This window comes from Polyodon spathula, chromosome 18 (assembly GCF_017654505.1).
Source record: "Polyodon spathula isolate WHYD16114869_AA chromosome 18, ASM1765450v1, whole genome shotgun sequence".
Classification (NCBI taxonomy): domain Eukaryota; kingdom Metazoa; phylum Chordata; class Actinopteri; order Acipenseriformes; family Polyodontidae; genus Polyodon; species Polyodon spathula.
This window is the reverse complement of record NC_054551.1, coordinates 5,978,943-6,000,846: the sequence shown is the minus strand read 5'-3', so window position 1 is coordinate 6,000,846 and position 21,904 is coordinate 5,978,943. Positions and strand designations below refer to the sequence as shown.

At 41.0% G+C, this 21,904-nt stretch overlaps 1 protein-coding gene and 1 non-coding gene across 3 annotated transcripts; both read left to right on the top strand.

The window, feature by feature from the left end:
* The first annotated feature begins 502 nt into the window (after positions 1–502).
* Positions 503–584, top strand: trnal-aag. The gene has a single exon. It is a non-coding gene; the product is annotated as a tRNA-Leu (tRNA).
* polr3e (polymerase (RNA) III (DNA directed) polypeptide E) lies at positions 583–21,897 on the top strand. Of its 2 annotated transcripts, XM_041277681.1 has the most exons (21): positions 588–908; positions 2,127–2,215; positions 3,077–3,127; positions 3,278–3,355; positions 3,634–3,749; positions 3,916–3,998; positions 4,238–4,345; positions 4,479–4,528; positions 6,377–6,496; positions 7,001–7,086; positions 7,536–7,580; positions 7,799–7,890; positions 8,968–9,088; positions 10,054–10,135; positions 10,593–10,652; positions 11,198–11,355; positions 12,293–12,357; positions 12,710–13,167; positions 15,551–15,628; positions 15,858–15,983; positions 16,633–17,064. In XM_041277681.1, exons 2-21 carry the CDS (start codon positions 2,180–2,182, stop codon positions 16,687–16,689), a joined length of 2,070 nt encoding a protein of 689 aa, XP_041133615.1. In that variant the 5' UTR covers positions 588–908; positions 2,127–2,179; the 3' UTR covers positions 16,690–17,064. The 2 variants fall into 2 exon arrangements, with proteins under 2 accessions (XP_041133616.1, XP_041133615.1); XM_041277682.1 differs by lacking the exons at positions 15,551–15,628; positions 15,858–15,983; positions 16,633–17,064 and adding an exon at positions 20,840–21,897 and having other exon boundaries at positions 583–908; positions 12,710–12,981.
* Positions 21,898–21,904: the final 7 nt, after the last annotated feature.

Below are 21,904 nucleotides of genomic sequence, written 5' to 3'. Positions count from 1 at the left end.
TCCCTACTCTGCATTTTGGATCCAGGATACATTCACTGAGAAGGGTCTTCTGCAGCAACTACTAATCAAATGGGAGTATTATTAATATTATTATAATAATTATTATTATTATATAATATTAAAATAATAATGCAGTTTCCAGGTCAGAGATGCGTGTTTATCTATACTGGGTTTTAATACACGTGCTCAAGGCCAGTGCTCGTATTGTCCCAGGGGACCCCTAGTGGGCAATGCTTATGTAGTACATCTGTTGCGGAAACGACTTTGAAGTCCTTCAGGAAAATAGGAAAAATAGGAATAGATTACACACACACACACACTATCTATATATATATATATATATATATATATATATATGCATTTGTTTCATGAGCAAAAAAAGACAAGTAGAGCTCTCAGTGTCGTCTGGTTCAACCGGGTATTTTTCATGTATTTTTTTTTTAAAGCTCGAGAAAGGGCTCCTTTCAAAGTTATACATCATTTTCTTTAGGTGTACAAGCATGGTAGCGTGGCCGAGCGGTCTAAGGCGCTGGATTAAGGCTCCAGTCTCTTCGGAGGCGTGGGTTCGAATCCCACCGCTGCCAGGATGTATTTTTCGTACAGCTTTCTCTCACATTCGTTGCGGCTTTATTCTGTTTCCACGTTTCATTCGCCTTGAAATTAGCGCTGACTTACTGCCTCCTACTGGCAGGAAAAGTCTCATTAGAATGCGTGGTTTTGTAGCTGCCGTGACATCGGGCTTCCAATAGCATTGTGGGAACAGACTACAGCGCAGCTCCTCGCCCGTGTCTATGAAACAGCAACATGGCAGCTGACTGAGATTGAATCCTCACAGACCGGAGAGAAGATAACAGGGATAAAGAATCAATCAAGTTGCACCAAACGCCACTCTTCGGTTATTGCTGCGGGTGAGCTAAACGCTTGTTTTTATTACAAAGGCAGTCATTTTATTGCGTGTAAAACTTTTTTTTTTTTTTTTTTTTAATTACACGAGGCCTTCATTTCACATTTTATTTATTCGTAAAAGTATGATAAAACTGGCATAATTTACTGAGGTGGTATTGCAGCGAGCTTCCGTGCCCATGCCTACACTGTACACGTATTCACATGAAGCCACGAGTGTCGACTGTAGAAGTTGTCACCGATTAACTAACTTTTTAGTGCATGTAATACCATTAAAATACAGTAATTGCTTATCTACTTCCATTGAAATGTGAATACAACCCCTGCAATGTGGGTATAATTAATGTCGGTTGCAGCCCTTTTACATCATGCTAGTATTTTAGTAATCGTATATGGTGTATTTTAGTAGGACCTGTGTTTTTCCACGAGTGTCAAAGTTTTTTCTGAAGCGAATTACGCATAGATCGGTACGCCTATTTCCGCTTGCTTGACACCCATTCACCAGGTTGGAAATAATTCCTATGTTTGTTATTAGCAATGAATAAACTAAGCGAACAGTAAGCAGTACTGCATTCCGCCGCTAGCTGTGAAAGCTTATGAGAACCTTGCATAGTACCGTAATCAATCTATTATATGCATGCTGTACAAATAATTTTTCTGTGAGCAGATTTAGACAGTACGATGTTCTTTATAAACAACCCTAAACCCTGGGCCCTTTTAGGGTTGTTTCTGAAGTAAACCCCCGACTAAATGCAGGGTGTTTTGGAGCAGCCCTAGTAGCCCTTAGATGTCTCCAGTTTAATGGAAACCATCAAATCTAGTTAATTGATGCAATTTACACGGGAAGAGGTTGCACACAGATGGATTTGATTAGACGGAGCATGGTATTTTAACCTTCTTTTTCCATATACGGGAGGATGAGTAAGAATGCATATCTGGTTTTATTAGTTGACAGTTCTGGTTTAGACATCGTGCTTGATTCCTACTTGCCACCCAACACCACAGCCCATCTGTGCATTTACCAGTGCCAGTCTTACTAATGTCTTTGAGACCTGCTGAGATCATGAGCAATGGTAGTATTGCACCAGATTGGTCACACAACATTTTACAATATATTGTATTACAATCTTAAGTTTTTGGCACTACAGCATCTGCTGCTTTATTGGTCTAGGATACGTATAGATGCCAGAATGGTACAGTATACTTGTCTCTTACTTTTCCAGACGCGGAGTCTGCTCAAGGTTCAGCTGTGCCGGGACCCGGTCGCCATTCTGCGATGGCCAGTGAGGATGACGACCCAGTCATACAAGAGGTACAGCACACTGCACTGTTATCTCGCAGCCTTTATACACACACTGAAGTTGGAAAATAGTTTTAGCCTTTGATCCACTACAGCATGTAACATCAACTGTAGTTTATCAGACAAATTAGCCAAGATAAACTACATCCTCAGTGTCTCCTGTCAATAAAACTAAGGTTACTCGTTCATATATATGTATATATATAAAATATTGAAAATGAGTTTTGCTCTTTTAAAGTACTGACCCAGAGAGGGAGGTTTCTTGAAAGCGCTTGCACGCTAAGATTTAATACAGCAAAATAAACTAAACAGAAAACAAAAACCTAGCTCTATAGGAGGACTAACTAAACAAACCGGAACCTAACTAACAACAGGACAGCTAAGCGGCTTACCTGCCAACACAAAAACCACACCGTTCTTACAAATAACTTTTTCAGAAGGCTACACTCAGTACCTTTCTTTTCCATACACTTGTGCACACTCTCAAGCGGGCTGTCCACACAGCAGCAGTCCAGAACAGACTGGCCGCTTTCTTTAAATACCCTGCACCTGGCTCTAATTTACAATGATAGCCAGGTGCAGGTGATAATTAACAATTAACAAAACCAATTAATTTTAGCAAATGTGCATTTGCACATGTTTTATTTTTCCAGCAAGGAGGAATTAATCCTCTCCCTGCACACTACTATCTCCTCTCTCTCTCTCTCTCTCTCTCTCTCTCTCTCTCTCTCTCTCTCTCTATATATATATATATATATATATATATATATTATATATATATCGTATAAAGAACATTTACATAAGTATGATAAGTAATCTGAAAACAATTCTGTAAATTCTCAGTATCTGATTATTATTATTATTATATTTTAGATTGATGTATACCTGGCCAAAAGCCTTGCAGACAAACTGTATTTATTTCAGGTAAGCAGTTTCAGAGCAATTCATGAACTTTGTAAGGCAAGCTAAGCATGAATAAATTGAGATTTTCTTGTAAATGTTCTAATTATTTGCGTAGTACATCATCTCAGTTGAGAAGGCAGCCTGTCTTTAACCCCTTGTTTGCTTTCCCAGTACCCGATACGCCCAGCTGCTATGACCTATGATGATGTCACTCATTTATCAGCAAAAATCAAACCCAAACAGCAAAAGGTAAGTCTACACTCAGCAGTGGAGCTTAAGGTTCTGTTGGACCAACTAGATAGCTGTGCACTTTGGAGTGACTTGCAAATGCAATGCCTAAGTTGTGTTTGCAACTCCTGTAAATAAAGGTACAACTGCATCCCTGCAACCACTGAAGAGAGAAACAGCGAGTGCGTCACTCTTCATATAACATGTATAATGTTCAGGCCATCATTGCATTGTGTGATAATATGAGCAATACCCTGCCATATCACAGTGCATTTGTTATGGTATTGCGCGCTCTGCAGGTTGAAGTGGAGATGGCCATAGACTCCATGAGCCCGAACTACTGCCGCAGTAAAGGAGAGCAAATAGCCCTCAACGTCGATGGAACCACCACAGAGGAGAGCAATACATATTCCACGTAAGAAGATTTACAGACCTTACTGTTTGTGATTGGTGCTATTCAGACCCTTCACTTAAGTTTGATTCGTTCCACTGTTGACCCAGTAAAGCAAACCCAAACCTCTTCTTTCCTCCTTATCTGAGTTGATTCTCTCTCCCGTTGCAAATTGTTTCTTTGTTTCCAGGAAGCTTATGGACAAGCAGACCTTCTCCTCCACCCAGGCAACCACAAACACATCTCGCTATGCTGCTGCTGTCTTCAGGAAAGGTTAAGCGCAGGCATTTTTCTTTTTCTGTCGATGGATAATGAATACACAGTTGATAAGTAACTTATTTTGTAGCTATTAGACAAAGCCAAAGCTCCCCCTTTTCAAAGGCATTCGAGTTTAGCACAGACTGCCTGTAGTAAAGGCTTTTCAGGGTATTCATAGACATTGAAATGCAGGGTCTGCAGAATGTTTTGTATTTGTCCTGGAACGTTGTAATTAAAATGTTTAAACTGTTCAGGTGAACTCCACTTAACACCACTACATGGCATTCTCCAGCTAAGACCTAGTTTCTCCTACCTGGACAAGGCAGATTCTAAACATCGGGAGCGAGAGGCTGCCAATGAAGGTACAGTCCAGTGTCACAGGTGTGGTCTGTGAGTGTCATATTGTGTAAATCTGTGTTATGTGCATTGATTTGAATTTTTGACTTCAGTTCTTGTGGTTTATTTAATTTCACGGGCTGGCATTTCTCTTTTCAGATGGGGACTCCTCTCAAGACGAGGTGGAGGAGGATGTGAAGCAGATCACTGTGAGTGCCCTACACAAGTTAAAATTTACTTAAATAAGCAAACTGACTTTAATTGGAACTACTATTTAAAATAATACATAGAACGACATACAGTGGCTTGCGAAAGTATTGCCCCCCCCTTGGCATTTTTCCTATTTTGTTGCCTTACAACCTGGAATTAAAATGGATTTTTTGGGGGTTTGTATCATTTGATTTACACAACATGCCTACCACTTTGAAGATTCAAAATATTTTTTATTGTGAAACAAACAAGAAATAAGACAGAGAAACAGAAAACTTGAGCGTGCATAAGTATTCACCCCCCCAACGTCAATACTTTGTAGAGCCACCTTTTGCAGCAATTACAGCTGCAAGTCTCTTGGGGTATGTATCTATAAGCTTGGCACATCTAGCCACTGGGATTTTTGCCCATTCTTCAGGGCAAAACTGCTCCAGCCCCTTCAAGTTGGATGGGTTCCGCTGGTGTACAGCAATCTTTAAGTCATACCACAGATTCTCAATTGGATTGAGGTCTGGGCTTTGACTAGGCCATTCCAAGACATTTAAATGCTTCCCCTTAAATCAGTCGAGTGTTGCTTTAGCAGTATTCTTAGGGTCATTGTCCTGCTGGAAGGTGGACCTCCGTCCCAGTCTCAAATCTCTGGAAGACTGAAACAGGTTTCCCTCAAGAATTTCCCTGTATTTAGTGCCATCCATCATTCCTTCAATTCTGACCAGTTTCCCAGTCCCTGCCGATGAAAAACATCCCCACAGCATGATGCTGCCACCACCATGCTTCACTGTGGGGATGGTGTTCTCGGGGTGATGAGAGGTGTTGGATTTGCGCCAGACATACGTTTTCCTTGATGGCCAAAAAGCTCAATTTTAGTCTCATCTGACCAGAGTACCTTCTTCCATATGTTTGAGGAGTCTCCCACGTGCCTTTTGGTGAACACCAAACGTGTTTGCTTATTTTTTTCTTTAAGCAATGGCTTTTTTCTGGCCACTCTTCCGTAAAGCCCAGCTCTGTGGAGTGTACGGCTTAAAGTGGTCCTATGGACAGATATTCCAATCTCCGCTGTGGAGCTTTGCAGCTCCTTCAGGGTTACCTTTGGTCTCTTTGTTGCCTCTCTGATTAATGCCCTCCTTGCCTGGTCCATGAGTTTTGGTGGGTGGCCCTCTCTTGCCAGGTTTGTTGTGGTGCAATATTCTTTCCATTTTTTAATAATGGCTTTAATGCTGCTCCGTGGGATGTTCAAAGTTTCTGATATTTTTTTATAACCCAACCCTGATCTGTACTTCTCCACAACTTTGTCCCTGACCTGTTTGGAGAGCTCCTTGGTCTTCATGGTGCCGCTTGCTTGTTGGTGCCCCTTGTTTAGTGGTGTTGCAGACTCTGGGGCCTTTCAGAACAGGTGTATATATACTGAGATCATGTGACAGATCATGTGACACTTAGAGTGCACACAGGTGGACTTTATTTAACTAATTATGTGACTTCTGAAGATAATTGGTTGCACCAGATCTTATTTTGAGGCTTAATAGCAAAGGGGTTGAATACATATGCACGCATCACTTTTCCGTTATTTATTTTTTAGAATTTTTTGAAACAAGTTATTTTTTTCATTTCACTTCACCAATTTGGACTATTTTGTGTATGTCCATTACATGACATCCAAATAAAAATCCATTTTAATTCCAGGTTGTAAGGCAACAAAATAGTAAAAATGCCAAGGGGTGGGGGGGGGTCATTGCTTTTGCAAGCCACTGTAAATCTTTTGGTTCAGTATTCTGCTGTAATTGTGATTACATTGATTTGGATCAGGAGCTCTGTGGTGTGTGTTGGCAGTCTTGGCTGTTTTTTTGCAGGTTCGTTTCTCTCGTCCAGAGTCGGAGCAGGCGCGGCAGCGGCGAATCCAGTCCTACGAGTTCCTACAGAAAAAGCATGCGGAGGAGCCCTGGGTTCATCTACACTACTACGGACTCAAGGTAAGAATGCTCAGGGGCGGAAATAAGACTCCCATTGGATAGCAGTTTGATCCATTCCTGGTTTTACTACGTGTAATAAGACACACTTGAGCTTGTTACCTGTACACATTTGGCTAATCAATTCCGTAGTAAAACCTGGATTGGGAGAAACTGCTATGCAATAGGAGTCTTATTTTCATGCATACTGGCTGCTGTTCACAAACGGTGGTGTACTTTTGTGCAGAAAGAGCATTGTACTCCAGCAGGGAAGAAAACAGGTTGCATTTTATAACCCGCTACAAAGTTAGTCTAGAAGCTTGTTTTGTTTTGGGTTGTCTAACCGAAGATGGAGTTCACGTTACAGTATATAAATGAGTTTTATGTCTCACAGTAGAGGTTTTGTAAACTTGTGCACACCAAATTCTCAGCACTTTCAGACATGTGTGTTTGTTTTTCTTTGTATATAGCTCTGTAGATAGCTGCCAGACCCTAATGTTTGCCCATCACCCACCCCCCCTTCTACAGGACAGCCGCTCGGAACATGAGCGCCAGTATCTGTTCTGCCAGTTCACAGGCATGGCTGAGAACACTGAGCTTGTCAAGTCACCCAGGTTGGTACATACCCAGAGAGCTAATGTTAGCATGAAGAGGCTCGCTAATCTCAATAACCTTATACCTTTCAATTCACTGAGCTTCGATGTCCGAGGTAGCATCCCTTAACTGCCAGATAACCGACAACAGCAAGGGCATTCAACAAAAGACAAGGGAAATGTCAGCAGGTAATAATAGCTAAGGAGAATAGTAATGCTATTATAAATCAGTGTGTTTTTTAGATTATATTTTGTACTAGGTAGCTTGACATTTAAGTAGCTGTTTAAAATTACAATAATGTTAGCATTGGAGTGCACCTGTGAGATAGTGACCTCTCTACTAGGAACAGTTTGGGCAGGGAGGAACCGTGCTGAGATTTATAACAATAAAACAATGGCAAAATATTGCAGCTTGCTTTGAGAATGAAAAGTGGTCTTATAAACTGATCTGAATTGCATCTCTATTGCAGTGAGTACCTGGCCATGCTAATGCCTCCGCCTGTTGAAGGTGAAGTGTAAGTGTCCAGTTTAGGAATTTCATTATCCTCGCTTCAGAAGCAACCGCATGCCTTACTATGCGTACTATCAATATTGATAACTTACAAGAGTATAACATAATGTGAAATATTGTAATTACTGCTTGTACAGTTAAGCGTACGTAGCTGTGCATTGAATAAAGGTATCTAGTTCATGTATGACTATATATCTGTCCCGCCCTCCCATTGTGTTTCAGTGCAAAGCCAGAGTGTCCCAGCAACGTTCTGTCCATGGCTCAGCTCAGGAACTTGCCGCTCGGGGACCAAGTGAGGACACTTATGAAGAACGGTAGGGCAGCTGCAGTGTCTCTCTTGTACAACATTATGGTTAAAGTGTTTATTTTGTATATAACCTGCAAGGAGCTTGAATAAATGTGTGTGATCTTTGTTCTCGCTTTTCCGAGTTTGTTTGGATGCAAGCTAAAAAAAAAAATAATTTTTTTTGGTCCCTTTCTGTTTATTTCAGGAGTTTGTTTGTTTGTGCTCACAGTGCTGTTTTCGAGTGAACTCGGTTCATTTCTATGGCGTGTGAACTGGATGTTTACAGTGTCCTGCAAGGCATATTGAAAGATGGAAGCTATTGATGTGTTGCTCCGGTTAATATAGCATGCTTGATTCTTACATATTGCTGTGGAAGAAAGCACTGGGGGAGCACTTTGCTAATTTAATTAATATATTTGTTGAATCCCTATAGTAGGGGAGTGCGGTTTACGCAATTCTGCACGGTTCTCCTAATGTTGGCATTAAACAAAGTAGTTTGAGAGAAGACTGGATATATTTTATTATTTTGGTGTTTTGTTCAGTTCAGTAAGATTTGGGGGTTTTCTACCAGAGCTTCAATTTCTCTCACTGTCCATATAGTTTAGGATTATCAGATTTACACAGAGTAAATAAAGGGGGAGTTTTTTTTATTTATGTTTTTGCTTTAATTTACTGACGCAGAGCAACTCTGAAGCCAAAAGTAACTGTACGTAAAATAACACAAAAAATTAAGCATCAGGTGAATTTAGTGCAGATGATAACTCATTATTTTCATCTAGTCAAAAATGTTAAGTACAAAAGCTTGATTTAAAAAAAAAATAGCTCAGCTGTTACCATTTAAACATATGGCATACACATAATCAGGATGATTAAACAAATAATCCATAATATTGTTTATTTTATTTTTGAATGGTACTAACACATAACCTGATACGTTACTCTGCTTTTAACTTGCTAAGCACGCTGATACAGTTTTGTACGTGTTCACAATTCACACCAAACTTACCGTACCAAGTGCAGACCCAGTGTGAAAGCCTAATTCCCAGACAAACTAAACTGTAGCTTGGCTGAAATGCTGAAAAAGTGTTTTGTTTCTCCCTGTTAGTGAAAGTGATGCCATTTGCTAACCTTATGGGTTTCCTGAGTCCTGGGACAGACTCCACTGCAGTGCTGCGCTGCATACAGCAGGTGGCGATGCTGGTCCAGGGAAATTGGGTCATTAAGAGGTAAGCCTCAAAGTGACTGATACTGAAGGAAGAGGAAACACACATCACTGTATAAAGAGCCAACTACCTGACTCATAAAGTATGCATGAAGCTCCCAAGTGGTGCATCCAGTAAAGGCGCTCCGCCTGGAGTGCAAGAAATGCGCCTTATAGCTTATAGCTAGAGATCAGCAGTTCAAATCCAGCCTGTGCCACTGCCGACCATGGCCGGGAGTTCCCAGGGGGCGGCGCGCAATTGGCGAAGCATTGCCCAGGTGTGGGGGGTTTAGATCGGCTGGGGTGCCCTTGGCTTACCGCACACCTGCGAACCCTGTGCCTGGCTGGGCATCTGCAGTCCTGCCTGTGTGCAGTTCAGAACTGTGTGTTCCTCTGTCGCTGTAGCTCTGTCGCTGTAGTTCTGTATTGGCTTCATGGCTGGCTTGCAGTAGTACAGAAGTACAAAAAAAACGCGGCTGGCTAGTGGGGGTTGCAGTGGTGAACTAGGTTGAATAATTGGGCATTCCAAATTGGGAGGAAATCGAGGGGTGAAATAAAACTGAATAAACAGATTTGACTGTTCTAAATGAAGCTTTAGGTAAATCTACAAACTTGCATTGTTGGTCTGAAACAGTAGTGTTTAGCAAAGAGTAACACCTTTTCAAATATTAGTGTATATTTAAAAAGGCTATTCTTATTTGCAAAGTGCATTTATTTTTATTTTTTTTACATATGCAGCATAATATCCCTCCTGTTGTTGCAACAGTTAGCTTAATTTTCTATGCTGCCTTTACCTGGTTTTTAGGCAACCAAATTATTTTTTTCCCCCAAAAGAAAATAATCACAAAATATTTTTTTCTGCCAGGTGTATAATATTCTTTTTTGCATGCATGTGCCACATGTCTTGTGCTCATGCATCCTCACAGTTTTTGCAGGGTATATTCTCTTGTGGTTTGCACCTCCCAATCCCAGCCTGTGTTTTTTCCACAGCGATGTCCTGTACCCAAAAGACAGCTGCAGTCCCCACAGCGGCGTGCCAGCCGAAGTTCTGTGCCGGGGGAGGGACTATGTGGTGAGTGTGAGAGTGAGAATAAGAAGGCGCTCTTCCAAGGACACTATCTGGTGGAAATGGAAGGATTTCACTCATTTCTATGTGTTATTTTCACCTATAACTGAACGCTTCAAGCTTAACCTACTTTTTGACTATTTATAGAAGCCTTGTCCTACTGCTTTTATGTTGGGGGAGGGGAGGGTGGGTAGATAATGTGTGAGTGTATGTAGGGTTAGAAATGGGACTCCCATTGTATAGCGGTTTGACACGCCTGAGCTTGTTACCTATACACTGGGGCTGATCAAGCTCGTAGTAAGACCTGTGTGAAACTGCTGTGCAATAGGAGTCTTATTTCCACCCCGTGTATGTTACATTTTCACAATGTAATCGCACCTTTTCTAGATTTGTAAATGATGAAAAGTATTTTGAGAAGTATGTTGTCAGACCTAGTAACACCCCTAATGTACTGTCTGCTCAGATGTGGAAGTTCACGCAGGAACGATGGGTGGAGAGGAAAGCTGTGGCTGCCGTTGTTAAGGTATGTGGCTGAAAATATCTTTAAAACACCACTGATGTATGCCACAGCTGCAAGCAACATAAATTGCAGGCGGTTGCAAGAGTGGTACCGAGCCAGTGGGCTTGTGTAATGCAGTCTGACCGGGTCTGGATAATTAACCTTTGGGTACAGGATGCGAACAGCACTACTATTTGTGATAGGTAATCATATGGAATTGCACTGGCATAGAGACAGATTAGGTGGATTACTGTGGCACATGTGAGCAGGTATTACAAGAATGACGTTTCCTCATCGGTCATGTGCTTTGAAATATGTCTTATTTGCGTAAAGTAATCTTTCAGCTTCCAATATTATTGGCCTGAATGGAATCAGCTAATAATTCATGAGCATTTTACGATCATGTACGCAGTATGTGAAAGCAACGCGTATAGTAGAATTAAATACCTTAAGTCTGATTGGCTTAAGCAGGCTGTTGCATAATCCTTTGTAACTGGGCTTGGCCTCCTTTTTAAACTCTCCTCATGTTTTACTTGCATCACCTGATTGCTGCTGTTCTGCTTGCCCAGCTGCCCCCCGAGGACGTGAAGGACTTCATGGAGCAGATGGCTGTGACCCGTGTTAACCGCGGCTGGGAGTTCCTTCTGCCCCATGATGGCGAGTTTATCAAGAGGCACCCCGACGTGGCCCAGCGGCAGCACATGCTCTGGATGGGGATCCAGGCCAAGTGAGTGCAGCACTGCTGAGGCACGGACACCAACCCTCAACCGCTGGGTGAAACGAGACACATGCCAGCCTGGAATTGCAGAGCTTATGCCAGTTGGTTGTGCACTGAATATTAGTTTATTATAAATGAGTATAACTGTGCTGTAATTGCTTTTGTAATCAATAACCCGTTTTGTTCCAGCCCTGGTGTTTAAGGGTTCAAACATGAACCGTGTTGTATTTGTGCAGTGGCAGACTATGCTGATTTAACCCTTTGCAGTCCTATGTCGGACCAGGTCCAAAATTTAAATTTTTCCTTCCCAGTCTGTCCGACATCATCAAAAAGACGTAAAGCACAGGTCTCTAGTAGTCTTTTTTTGTAGAAAAAGCCAAGAAAAACCTTTCAATGGCCGAATATGACCAATAGGAGCCAAATGAAGCCAAAAAAAAGGGGTGGCTATCTGAGCACAGAGATAACACAGACACAAACAAAGGAGATAGCTGCTTCCACATGCAGTATGCCCATCTATAAACAGGTATGTGAAAATTACAGCGAACAAGGGTTGGCTCCTATCGGTCTCACTCGGCCATTGAAAGATTTTCTCTGCTTTTTCCGGAGAAAACACGACTAGAGACCTGTGCTTTATGTCTTTTTGATGATGTCAGACAGGGTCCGACATCAGACTGGAAAGGTAAAATTTTAATTTTGGACCTGGTCCAACATAAGACCGCAAATGGTTAAACCTGTTTTACTCTGAATTTTTATTTTATTTTTTTTTTAACAGCGTGTGTAAAATAAACAGAGTGTGTGAAAATAAATTGGTCCTGACGCGCCTGACAAACGCTGAATAAATGGACTGCTAAGGGTTAATATTATCGATGAGATTGTCAATACATCCCTTTATGATGGATTTGCACGTTTGCCACTGGCTGCAGCACTTTCCTTTCTTGTTTTGAAGGTTAGAGAACGTTTTCAAGCTCTCCAAAGAGGACATGATGCCAAAGAAACAGAATCCTCAACCAGGTAAGAAAATAAGAGCCCAACACAGTGTGCTCATTAACCTTTTAACATGCATGTAGAGAATGTTTGGCCCCAAAGCTTTTTGAATTGTGTGTGTGTGTAGTTTGGTGAGAGAATTGACTGCACTGCAGATCCTTCTACCGACTAGAGGCCTGAACCCACCAGGGTTGTTTTTCACAAATCCTGAATATTAGATAATGACATCAGTTAAGATCTTGCAGTTTGCCACATTAGTAATACTCTTTATTCTTCATATAACTCTGCAGCCTCCTCCATTTTAAAAGCATGTCTGTCTCTGCGAGTTAACAGTTGCTGTTGTAAATGCCTGGCTAACTGACTTGTTGTGCTGGCGCAGGCTTGGTGGTGAGCGGAGAGCAGCTTGTGACCACGGCGAGGGAGAAGGTGCGTGAGAACTACAGCGTGCTGGAGAGGCAGCTGCAGCAGAGGCACAGGGCACAGAGCCAGGACCTGGGGGCAGTGCGGGTCAAACAGGAGCCCCTGAGTGATGGGGAGGAGCCCTTGTCCACAGGGCACAAAGGGGCTGTCAACAGCCTGCACTCGAACGACAGCTCGTGGGACTCTGTGAACGGGCACTGCCCCCTGCGCGCCAATGCCGCCCCCACCCAGGAGCTCAGGGACTTTGTGAGCAGCATCTTCAGGAAGCACTTTGTCCTGACGCTCAGCGAACTCAAGAGGCTCTTCAACCTGCACCTGGCCAGCTTGCCCCCCGGACACAGCCTCTTCAGCGGCATCTCAGACCGGCTGCTGCAAGAGGCCGTCCTCGACTCCAAGTGCAAACAGATCCTGGTGCCTGTGAGTGCTCCTTTAATCAAAGCAGCTTTTCATGATTGAAGGGTTGCAGTTATATGGTTTATGAGTGTATTTACCTAGGCAGAAGGACAATAGGTTATTTTTGTTTTTAACATTTTTTATGTTTTTATTTATTTATTTTGTAAAATCGCTCCATCAGAATTCTAAGGTAGAACTATAAGAAACCAAGTCAAATAGACAGACACTTCAGCTAGTACCACCTTTTGTGTACTCTTGGTTATACATCATAAAATACTAACATAATGTATGTGTGAATCTGCAAGATAATCACATTTTAATGTACCTTTGTAATTTACTCCATGGTATAGAAACACTCTTATTCACCTTCACTGTATTCCTCTTGCTGCTGCTTCTCTATTTTTTCTTCCCATCCCTTTGACCCTCCCTTCCCCTGGCCTGCCTGCTCTTTGTTCTGTATTGTGCATGTCTCTCTCTCTCTCTCTCTCTCTCTCTCACTCTCTCTCTCTCTCTCCCCCCCTCCCCCTCAATCGTTCGATCAGGAAGCTTGCTGCTGGGCAGTGAATTCATTCTTCACATTGATATTAAATGAGCCAGCAGCTGCTTGTTAAGGGGCTGGCTCCTTCAATCCTGGAGGATTCATTTGTTTTTTTAACATGACAGTGTTGAGGCTGTCCTGTTATACCCGTGTGCTGGAATACTGACTCGGAAGCTGTGCCTTTCTGTCTGCTTACATGTCATTTTGTTATTAGTCTTATAATTTTAGTATACAGTGCTAAAAGAAAGTAAAATTCAGTTGCATTTTGGCCAGTCTTTCTCAAGTGTCTTTTAGTATTTCTGTAACTAGCACGATTGAGTTTAATAGTTGTGGGTAATACATTGTGCACTTTCCTTATCTTGCACAAAAGGAAGGAGCAGAGTCAGTCACAATAGTAGCAGCACTTAATATTTCATAATATCTTATTAAAACGTGAATGTGCATAATTGATAGCTCGGTTCTTATAAAACATTTATATTTGGGGCAGTTTGTGATCAATCTGCAGAGCCACAGACGACCCACATGATTTTCAGCAGGCGTAAAATCTGACCTTTTTAACCTAGGTATCCACAAGCATGTTTGTGGCTGCTGCAACACCCTATAAGGGTCTTCAATCACTACAGCACAGCCAAAAAGGATTTTACTTCTGTTACTGTGTGTACTCACACAGACTACTTGCAGTACTGCATCATCGTTGCAAATCCAGGTACAGCTTATAACTGGATGGATCCAGACACAGGAGCTTTAGTGATGGGGCCAAAGGATTCCCTGCTGATCAGCCATGAAATCCCAGAATGTTGTGGTCACCAAAGCAGGAGTGCTTTCAGTAGTTTTCCATGAGAAGGGCATTTGCATGAATTCTCTGAACAAAGGCTCCTCTGTCTTTGGACTCTGCAGGTTGTAGTAACTGAGCTGTAGTGCTATGTCCTTGTTTACCTGCTCAGATTGCTCACTTGAATCACAAAGCCAATTTCCCCAGGCTGATTAGAAAAAAAGGACAAAGGCAAATGGCAGAGTGGGCCAGAGGTTAGAGCAGAAACTTCATTTTGCTCTTCCTTTGGTGGAGGTGTAGGTAATGCAAGGGAACTTTGTCTATTGTTAAATGAAAAGTGACACCCTTTTTAATGTATGTGGATATTCTATTCCGCTTCTCTTTGTGCTGTGTTCTATGTCTTTTATATGTGGACTGCTGTCAGTCTAAAGAGCATGCATGTTCCCCCTTTATTCTATTTAGTGTGGCGCTGTTTGATATCTGATGGCTGTGTGTGTAAAGTTATGGATGGCTCTGGCTGCACGCTGTGTTCTGTAATGTTAGCTCTCTCCCTCCCGCCATCGCTGGTTTCCTTGCTGTGAGTTCTGAACAGGTGAATTATTGATGATGATGGCAGCTCTCCTCTGTGTGCTGAGGCTGAGATGCACATTGACCCCAGAGACCTGTGCTGCCTGAATAGAGTTTGATCCCCTGTGTTTTCACACAGAGCATGGGATCGTGAATACTGTACGTTTGTATGTATGGATCTGAGCTCCATACGTAAACCGGACTTAATTAGGATAAAAAGGTAATTAAGGACTGAACATTCCACTAGCTTTAAACCCCTCTCCTCAGATTGCATTTTAAATTGATTAAAAAAATAATAATTAAAGCTCTGAATCTGACATGTGGTGCATGTGTAAGAGAACCTTAGAATCAGTTTTTACAGATTGTAGAACTGTGAGCAGTAACTAGTGTAAGTGTCACAATTTCCCATTGTGCTGATTTTGAAAACGTTGCGGTGAGAGCAGTACAAATGTGTGTTTTTTTTTTTTTGGTCTGTAACTGAATTGTAAGTCATTATTAGCAGCCCATTAACCCAGCTCATCTCTGTTCAGTTCCCTCCCCAGGGCTCTGCAGCAGCAGATGAACAGAAGGTTTTTGCCTTGTGGGAAATGGGAGACTCGTTTGACCAGGTAAGAAAGAGGTGACCAGCTCTCTGTGCATTGCTGTTGGGTTCCAGCTGCCGGGTGTGCTGCAGGGGGGAGCGCTGAGTTCTCAGGTTTCTTTAATGTAAGCTGTGTTTCTAGTCAAGTACTCAATGATCAATAACCTATTTAAAAGTAGTAACTCTCTGATGCGTTCATATTTCCCAAGCTGGGTTTTCAGTTCAGCAGAGTCTGATTTGTGTGCTCGCTGTTTTAGCATCGACAGATACTGCTGGAGATCTTCATCAAGAACTACTGCGTCCGCCAGAACCTCATCCAGGGGAAACTCAACCAGGAGTTCGGGGACAACGTCACAAAAACGGATTTAGACAGGTTGCTCAAGGTACGGTCCCTCACTGCACTGCAAGGTATTGCTTTCCATGGGATATATTTTAAATTGCAGGGTGTGCTCAATCCCACATCACTATACTGTCTTGCAGCCAGGGTGCGATTTGTGGGCTTGTAATCACCTAACAAGGTAACCTTGCTGTAAAACTGTAAAAACACAGCATGAGACAACTGCATGTGAAAAGAAAAGGCCTCTGGACTGCTCAAATTAAATATAGGGTGTTGCATCTGGAGAAGGAGTGCTTGAACAATCTTCCTATGAAAAGTGTTTAACTTGCTTATTCAACAATATATTTTGATTTAAAAGGGGTAGTAGCAAGCGATATATAACACCTATTGCTCACTGTGTACAGTTTTGAACGACACATTTTCAATACATAACATATCTGCTCCCATACTAGGTTAAAGAAATATTTTAATTTGCATGACTTGGTCCGTTATACTTGTATTGCCTAGATTCAACTAAAGTTACGTTATTTAACATTCTTTCACCTAGTGTGATGCTAGATACCATATAGTTTTTCTATGTTTTGAAGTAATGTCTGCTTCATGTGGGACTCTCATTGTATGGAAGTGCCCACAGGTCTAGTCTAATGACAGCTAAATGTCTTGCTGATTGTCTTGTCCTTTGTGTCTCCTCTCAGGAGTGCTGTGTGAGCCACGGTGGGATGTGGTATCTCAAAGGCACAGTCCAGTCATGACACTAGACCAGAGAGCAGGGTCAGCATTCACCTCCTCCACAGCACAGTGGGAGGGTTCGATAGGACTTGGACCAGTCGTTGCCCTCGGACCAGAGCAGCAGGGCAAGGATTGGGGGATAATGGTGCCAGTCATCAATCTGTTCAGACCTTTTCCATTGTTTAATTTATTGAGGTCACATGGAGCCAGACGGGAAACCAGGCTTCCATCCGCAAGCATGCTGTGCGGATTTGATCCTTAGGAAACCATGGCAAAGAATGAAGATAAAGATAATATATATAAATAACTGTGCGCTGATGAGCGTTTGTAGTCGGAGATTGGCTTGATTTTGGGGTGTATCCTTAACATATTTTGTTTTTGTTTTTAAAGAAGAAACAGTTTTTTAGACAAAGGGAGACAAAAAAAAGTGAAAGTGGAAATTAATAAAAGTGTAAAATTGTATAGCCATGCAGAAGACCAAATTAATCCAAACATTTGAAAATAATCACAGAATAACCGGGATGCTATCTCACAATCCTAGCCTTTTAATTTACACTTTTAACAAACAAACAAGTTTAGCTGTTAAGCATTTATCATAATAGATATTTCTTAGGAGCTGCTACTGATATCTTCAGCTCTGATAATTTCCCCAAATCGTTGGGTTAACGATTATAATTTTGGATGTACTATACTGTGTGATGTTGATACGTTGGACAATTGTTGTAAAAATACAACAAAAACAGAATGCAGATGCTTTGTAACAGGAGAAGTTGGTTAATTTTGGGGAGGAGATGTTGCACAATGGTTATCAAAAATGCTGCCAACATTGTTGTACTGGCCTGAATATTTTGACCTCAACGAATGTCTTTTTGGGACTATTTTGTAGTCAATATGCGAAAACAATGCAAGTGAAAAAATGTTTGTTTCTTGTTTAAACAGTGGTGCTTACGTTTTTTTTTTGTGAGTAACACTTTGCAAAAAGTCCCTCCATCATATTGAATCAGTTGTCTTCATGAATTCCATTTGCTGTTCCAGTGAATTGTGATTTAAATCCAACGTTGCCCCCAGTTTCAATCCTTTCACTTCAAAATGTAAATCTGTCACAACTTCACGTACTCTAAGTGCACGTACTAGCAAGAATGGTTGACTGCATGCTGTCTTTCCAAGCATGTGATGACAATAACACAATTGGAGAAAATATGAGAAATATGAACAAGTTTGCTTTTTATCATAGGTCTGTGAAATAAATACCCAGCTGAAAAAACAGTTGCCTTTTAACGGAACAAAATACAGTAAATAAAATATACCCCCTATGTATTAGAACTGCTGCCATCTTCTTTAAGGGGTCCTAATCTATGAAGAAAAGCTTTATTAGATTTCCACACAACCTTTGAATTGACCCAGTTACTATATATCAGTATAAGCAGCTTGCAAAATACTCTCTATGGCTCTCTTGCTACTGTAAAGCAGGTCCATTTGAACTGGAAAGGATTCATGATAATCTACTGGTTCCTTGCGTGCAGCGACGTTGCAGGCGTTTTGAAAGTAAAGGTAATATTTGAATTTTCTTATGCTTGGTTTCTATTAACTATAAGATGAATAAAAAAAAAAAAATTGACGATTTGGAATCTGGTATTTTCTTGTGTTTGGAATACTTTTGAATTGTGTTTTTTTTTTTTTTTTTTGTCTTGGTGTAATGTGACAGATTGTAGTTATTTTATTATATACTGGTTTTAGTAATACCGCCCCATTCTATCCCCTTATTTTAAAATCTCTGTATTTGTTTGCATGTTGTGAGGTCCCAATAGAGTGGGGTTGTCACCTTTTCTATGTTGTGTTGTGCATAACTACCCCCCCCAAGTAATATCTTCTCTGATGTGCTTCCTGTGAATCCAGCAGAGAGAGAGAGGTTTTTACACTAGCTGACTGACAGCACTTAATTAAATAGAACGCTTCGATTGTGGCAGAAATGTGACATGCAGGTTTCTCAGAAAACCTTGCTGTTATATGCTGTGTACTTATTCCAGAGACTGTACCAATCCTTTCAAACACAACATGTTTAAACCATGCAATTTATATCATATATATCCATCTGTATATATATATATATATATATATTATATATATATATATACGACACATGAATTGGTCTTACCCGGAGACTGACTTGTCATTTCAAACAAACGTTTAACCATGCAATGCCCATTTATCACATCTGTATCAAATCTGATGCAATGCTTAGCCACCCCTTTACTATTTTTTTAAATCCAGCCTCACAAGCCAGAATTGCCTGCAGAGCATTATGTTACCGGACAGGAAAAGGAAAAGTGTTTTGTACAGGAAATAGAATCTAGTTACAATAAATAAAGCAGCTTTTCTCATTTGAAAAAAAAATAAATAAATGCTTGGGAATTTACAGGGTTAAGTAAACTAAACAAATATAGGAGGTGAATACAATTGAAAACTATGGAACCTGCAGTTCAACCTGTTAGTGTTCAGTCCCATCTTTGTGGGAGCACTCTTCTGTAAAGAGAAAGGTGCTGGTTGAAGATTGGAAGTTCGCCAGTTACAAATACGTTTGGTGGTTTTCAATCCAGTTGCCATCCTTTTCAAAACAGCAGTATTTTTTTTTTGTATGTGTGTGTGTGTATACACAACCACCATATATAGTATATATTTTTGTTGGAGGGGTTAGCAAGCAATTACAATGGTTGGTGTTACACTCTACCACTTGCTAGAGGAAGTCTAGATTGCTGCAGTCTTATCTAAGAGTTCTGTGTTGCACACCCTGCTCAGTTAATGCTTCAATACCACTGCAAACTGCAGTCCAGTTCAGTCAGCGCAGATCTGTTGAATCAAAGCCTCTGGATGAGCACTGTCCAGCAGAAGCCAAGTTAAATTAGCAGAAATGGGCAGCCTTGGCTCCTGCACAGCTTTATACTGGGAGTGATTGTTGTCAGTTTCCCAGTACAACTGGAACTCCAGGTGACCTCATTTTAGCAAGGAGGCTAAGGTGACATTGTTGACTTGATGACTAAATGGCTATGTTATGATTATTCAACTTTTTTTTTCAACTGCTAATTTGCATGCCATCTCCTGGTATTTTTTTTTTTTTTTTTGCAGTGTTTTTAAAAGAAGCCGAGATTAATGCTTTATTAGTATTTCGGTTAATCTTGACATCTTGTAATTGTGTAATGTTGCAACACTTCTCTAGTTCAGTTGAGAAACAAACAGATGAACACAACACTTGCACAAGTAACTTTATTGGTTTTACATGTTCGATGTTGTGAACATACTGGTGTCGATACATTAACCTTAAAGCTTGAAGTAGTTACTTTGGAGTCCTCGTCACATGCTTGTACAGTCATTGAAGAAATCAACTGTACAGATAAAAACACCATTAAGCCACTTTAAAAAAAAGTTAACATACATAGACAAAGTAAAAAAAACTAAATTTCTGAATAACTTGTACTTAAATTACTAAACAAATATCTAATAAACCTTAATCCATAAAGTGTATCTCTATTAAAAAAAAAAAAATGTTTTTATTTCACAATAATACAATCGACTATTCAAGTTCAGTAGCGGTTTTACTGACCACAGTCTATCTTCAAGCCCATGTACTGTAACACAAGGCAAGTTTTCAGGCAACACTATTGGGGACATTTTTATACAAACCAAATTGGTCAAAGAATTTGTGGCTTGAACTACTGGTGACAATTACTTCATTAGTTGCTGGAATGCTGGCAAGTGTTCCATGGGCTTCTGGGCATTCCCATTTATATATGACTACCCCCATCTTATCACTGGATGACGACATTGACAACCCAGACAGCACTACGTTGGAGAACAAAGTCGCACTTTGATATGCTGTCGTTACACAGCAAGATGGCGTCATCATGAATAAATTATAAGAAGTTGACCATGTTGGCAGTTCAACAGAAACCACTGGATGGAAAGAGGCAAAGGAGTAGGGCTGTCCAGGGGGACTGGCCACAAGGCAGGCAGACGACTTAGTTACCTGAGTGATTATAAAATTTGATACATTTCCTGAACAGATCGGAAACTACAATGGAGAGTGAGGCAGAATTGTTAAAGGCTATTTAACCTTTGTCACCTTGGGCCTTTTCCTTCAGTCCTTCCCTACTGCGCGCCCATGCCGCCCCCACCCAGGAGCTCAGGGACTTTGTGAGCAGCATCTTCAGGAAGCACTTTGTCCTGATACATAGAACCATGAATCATGAATTCAAAAGTGTCCCACATAGTTTGCATCAGGACAAAGGGGGGGGTACATGAGGGCTATTATTAACTGGAGTATTATTAACACAGAGACAACAACCAACACTGTTGATCCAAGGACTCGGACTCTATTGCCCAAATAAGACAAACAGTAATGGCTGTAGTTAATACATGAACTTCAAAAACAACACAGGAGAATTTAAGTAATCACCTAGTTTTGCCCACACCAACACTGTCTGGGCAAATCGTAAACAGACCACATTCACACCAAGACATAGCTCATCACAGCAATGTGCGCAAGAAGCGTTGGCAGGCAGCACAGCGACATTTACATAGCTTTCCTCATAAAACACTAGCGATGAGAATACTGAATACTGCTGTACCTCAATTAGCAACCAAAAAAGAAAAAAGCTGCCTATTTAAATTGTCATGTGTGGGTGCAATTTTAAGTGCGACATTAATACACCACATTCACACACATCTGACTACATATATACAAATATGTAACTACTGCAATGCAGGTGGGACCAACACTGTAAGGCTAATTTAGCAACAGATCTTTTAGTTCTCAACAATAGACATGAAAAGGATTTCATGGCTGTAATGAAGACAGAGCACAGTCTTACTTAGATGTTAGTTTCTACCCAGCCAGCATGTGGAGATCAGTTTCCAGATAACCTGCTACAAAAACGTACACAATTACAGTATAGGCATGTCCATACACATCATGTATATTATCTACAGCTTACAAACATGTTCTAGCGAATCCATGCACCCGACTTTAATACAATGTTTAAAAGTTACAAAGTACAAAGTTACTTTTACCCCAAACTCATCTCTTCACTGTATCTTTCTCCCCAACATCCTTTCTTTCACAAACTCTATGTTTCCTCTCCACACAATCCTTCCTCAACGTTACATTTCATCCACTTATATATTTTTTTGTCCGCTGAACATTTTACATCTTAGTAAATCCAGTCCACAACATGAAGACATCAA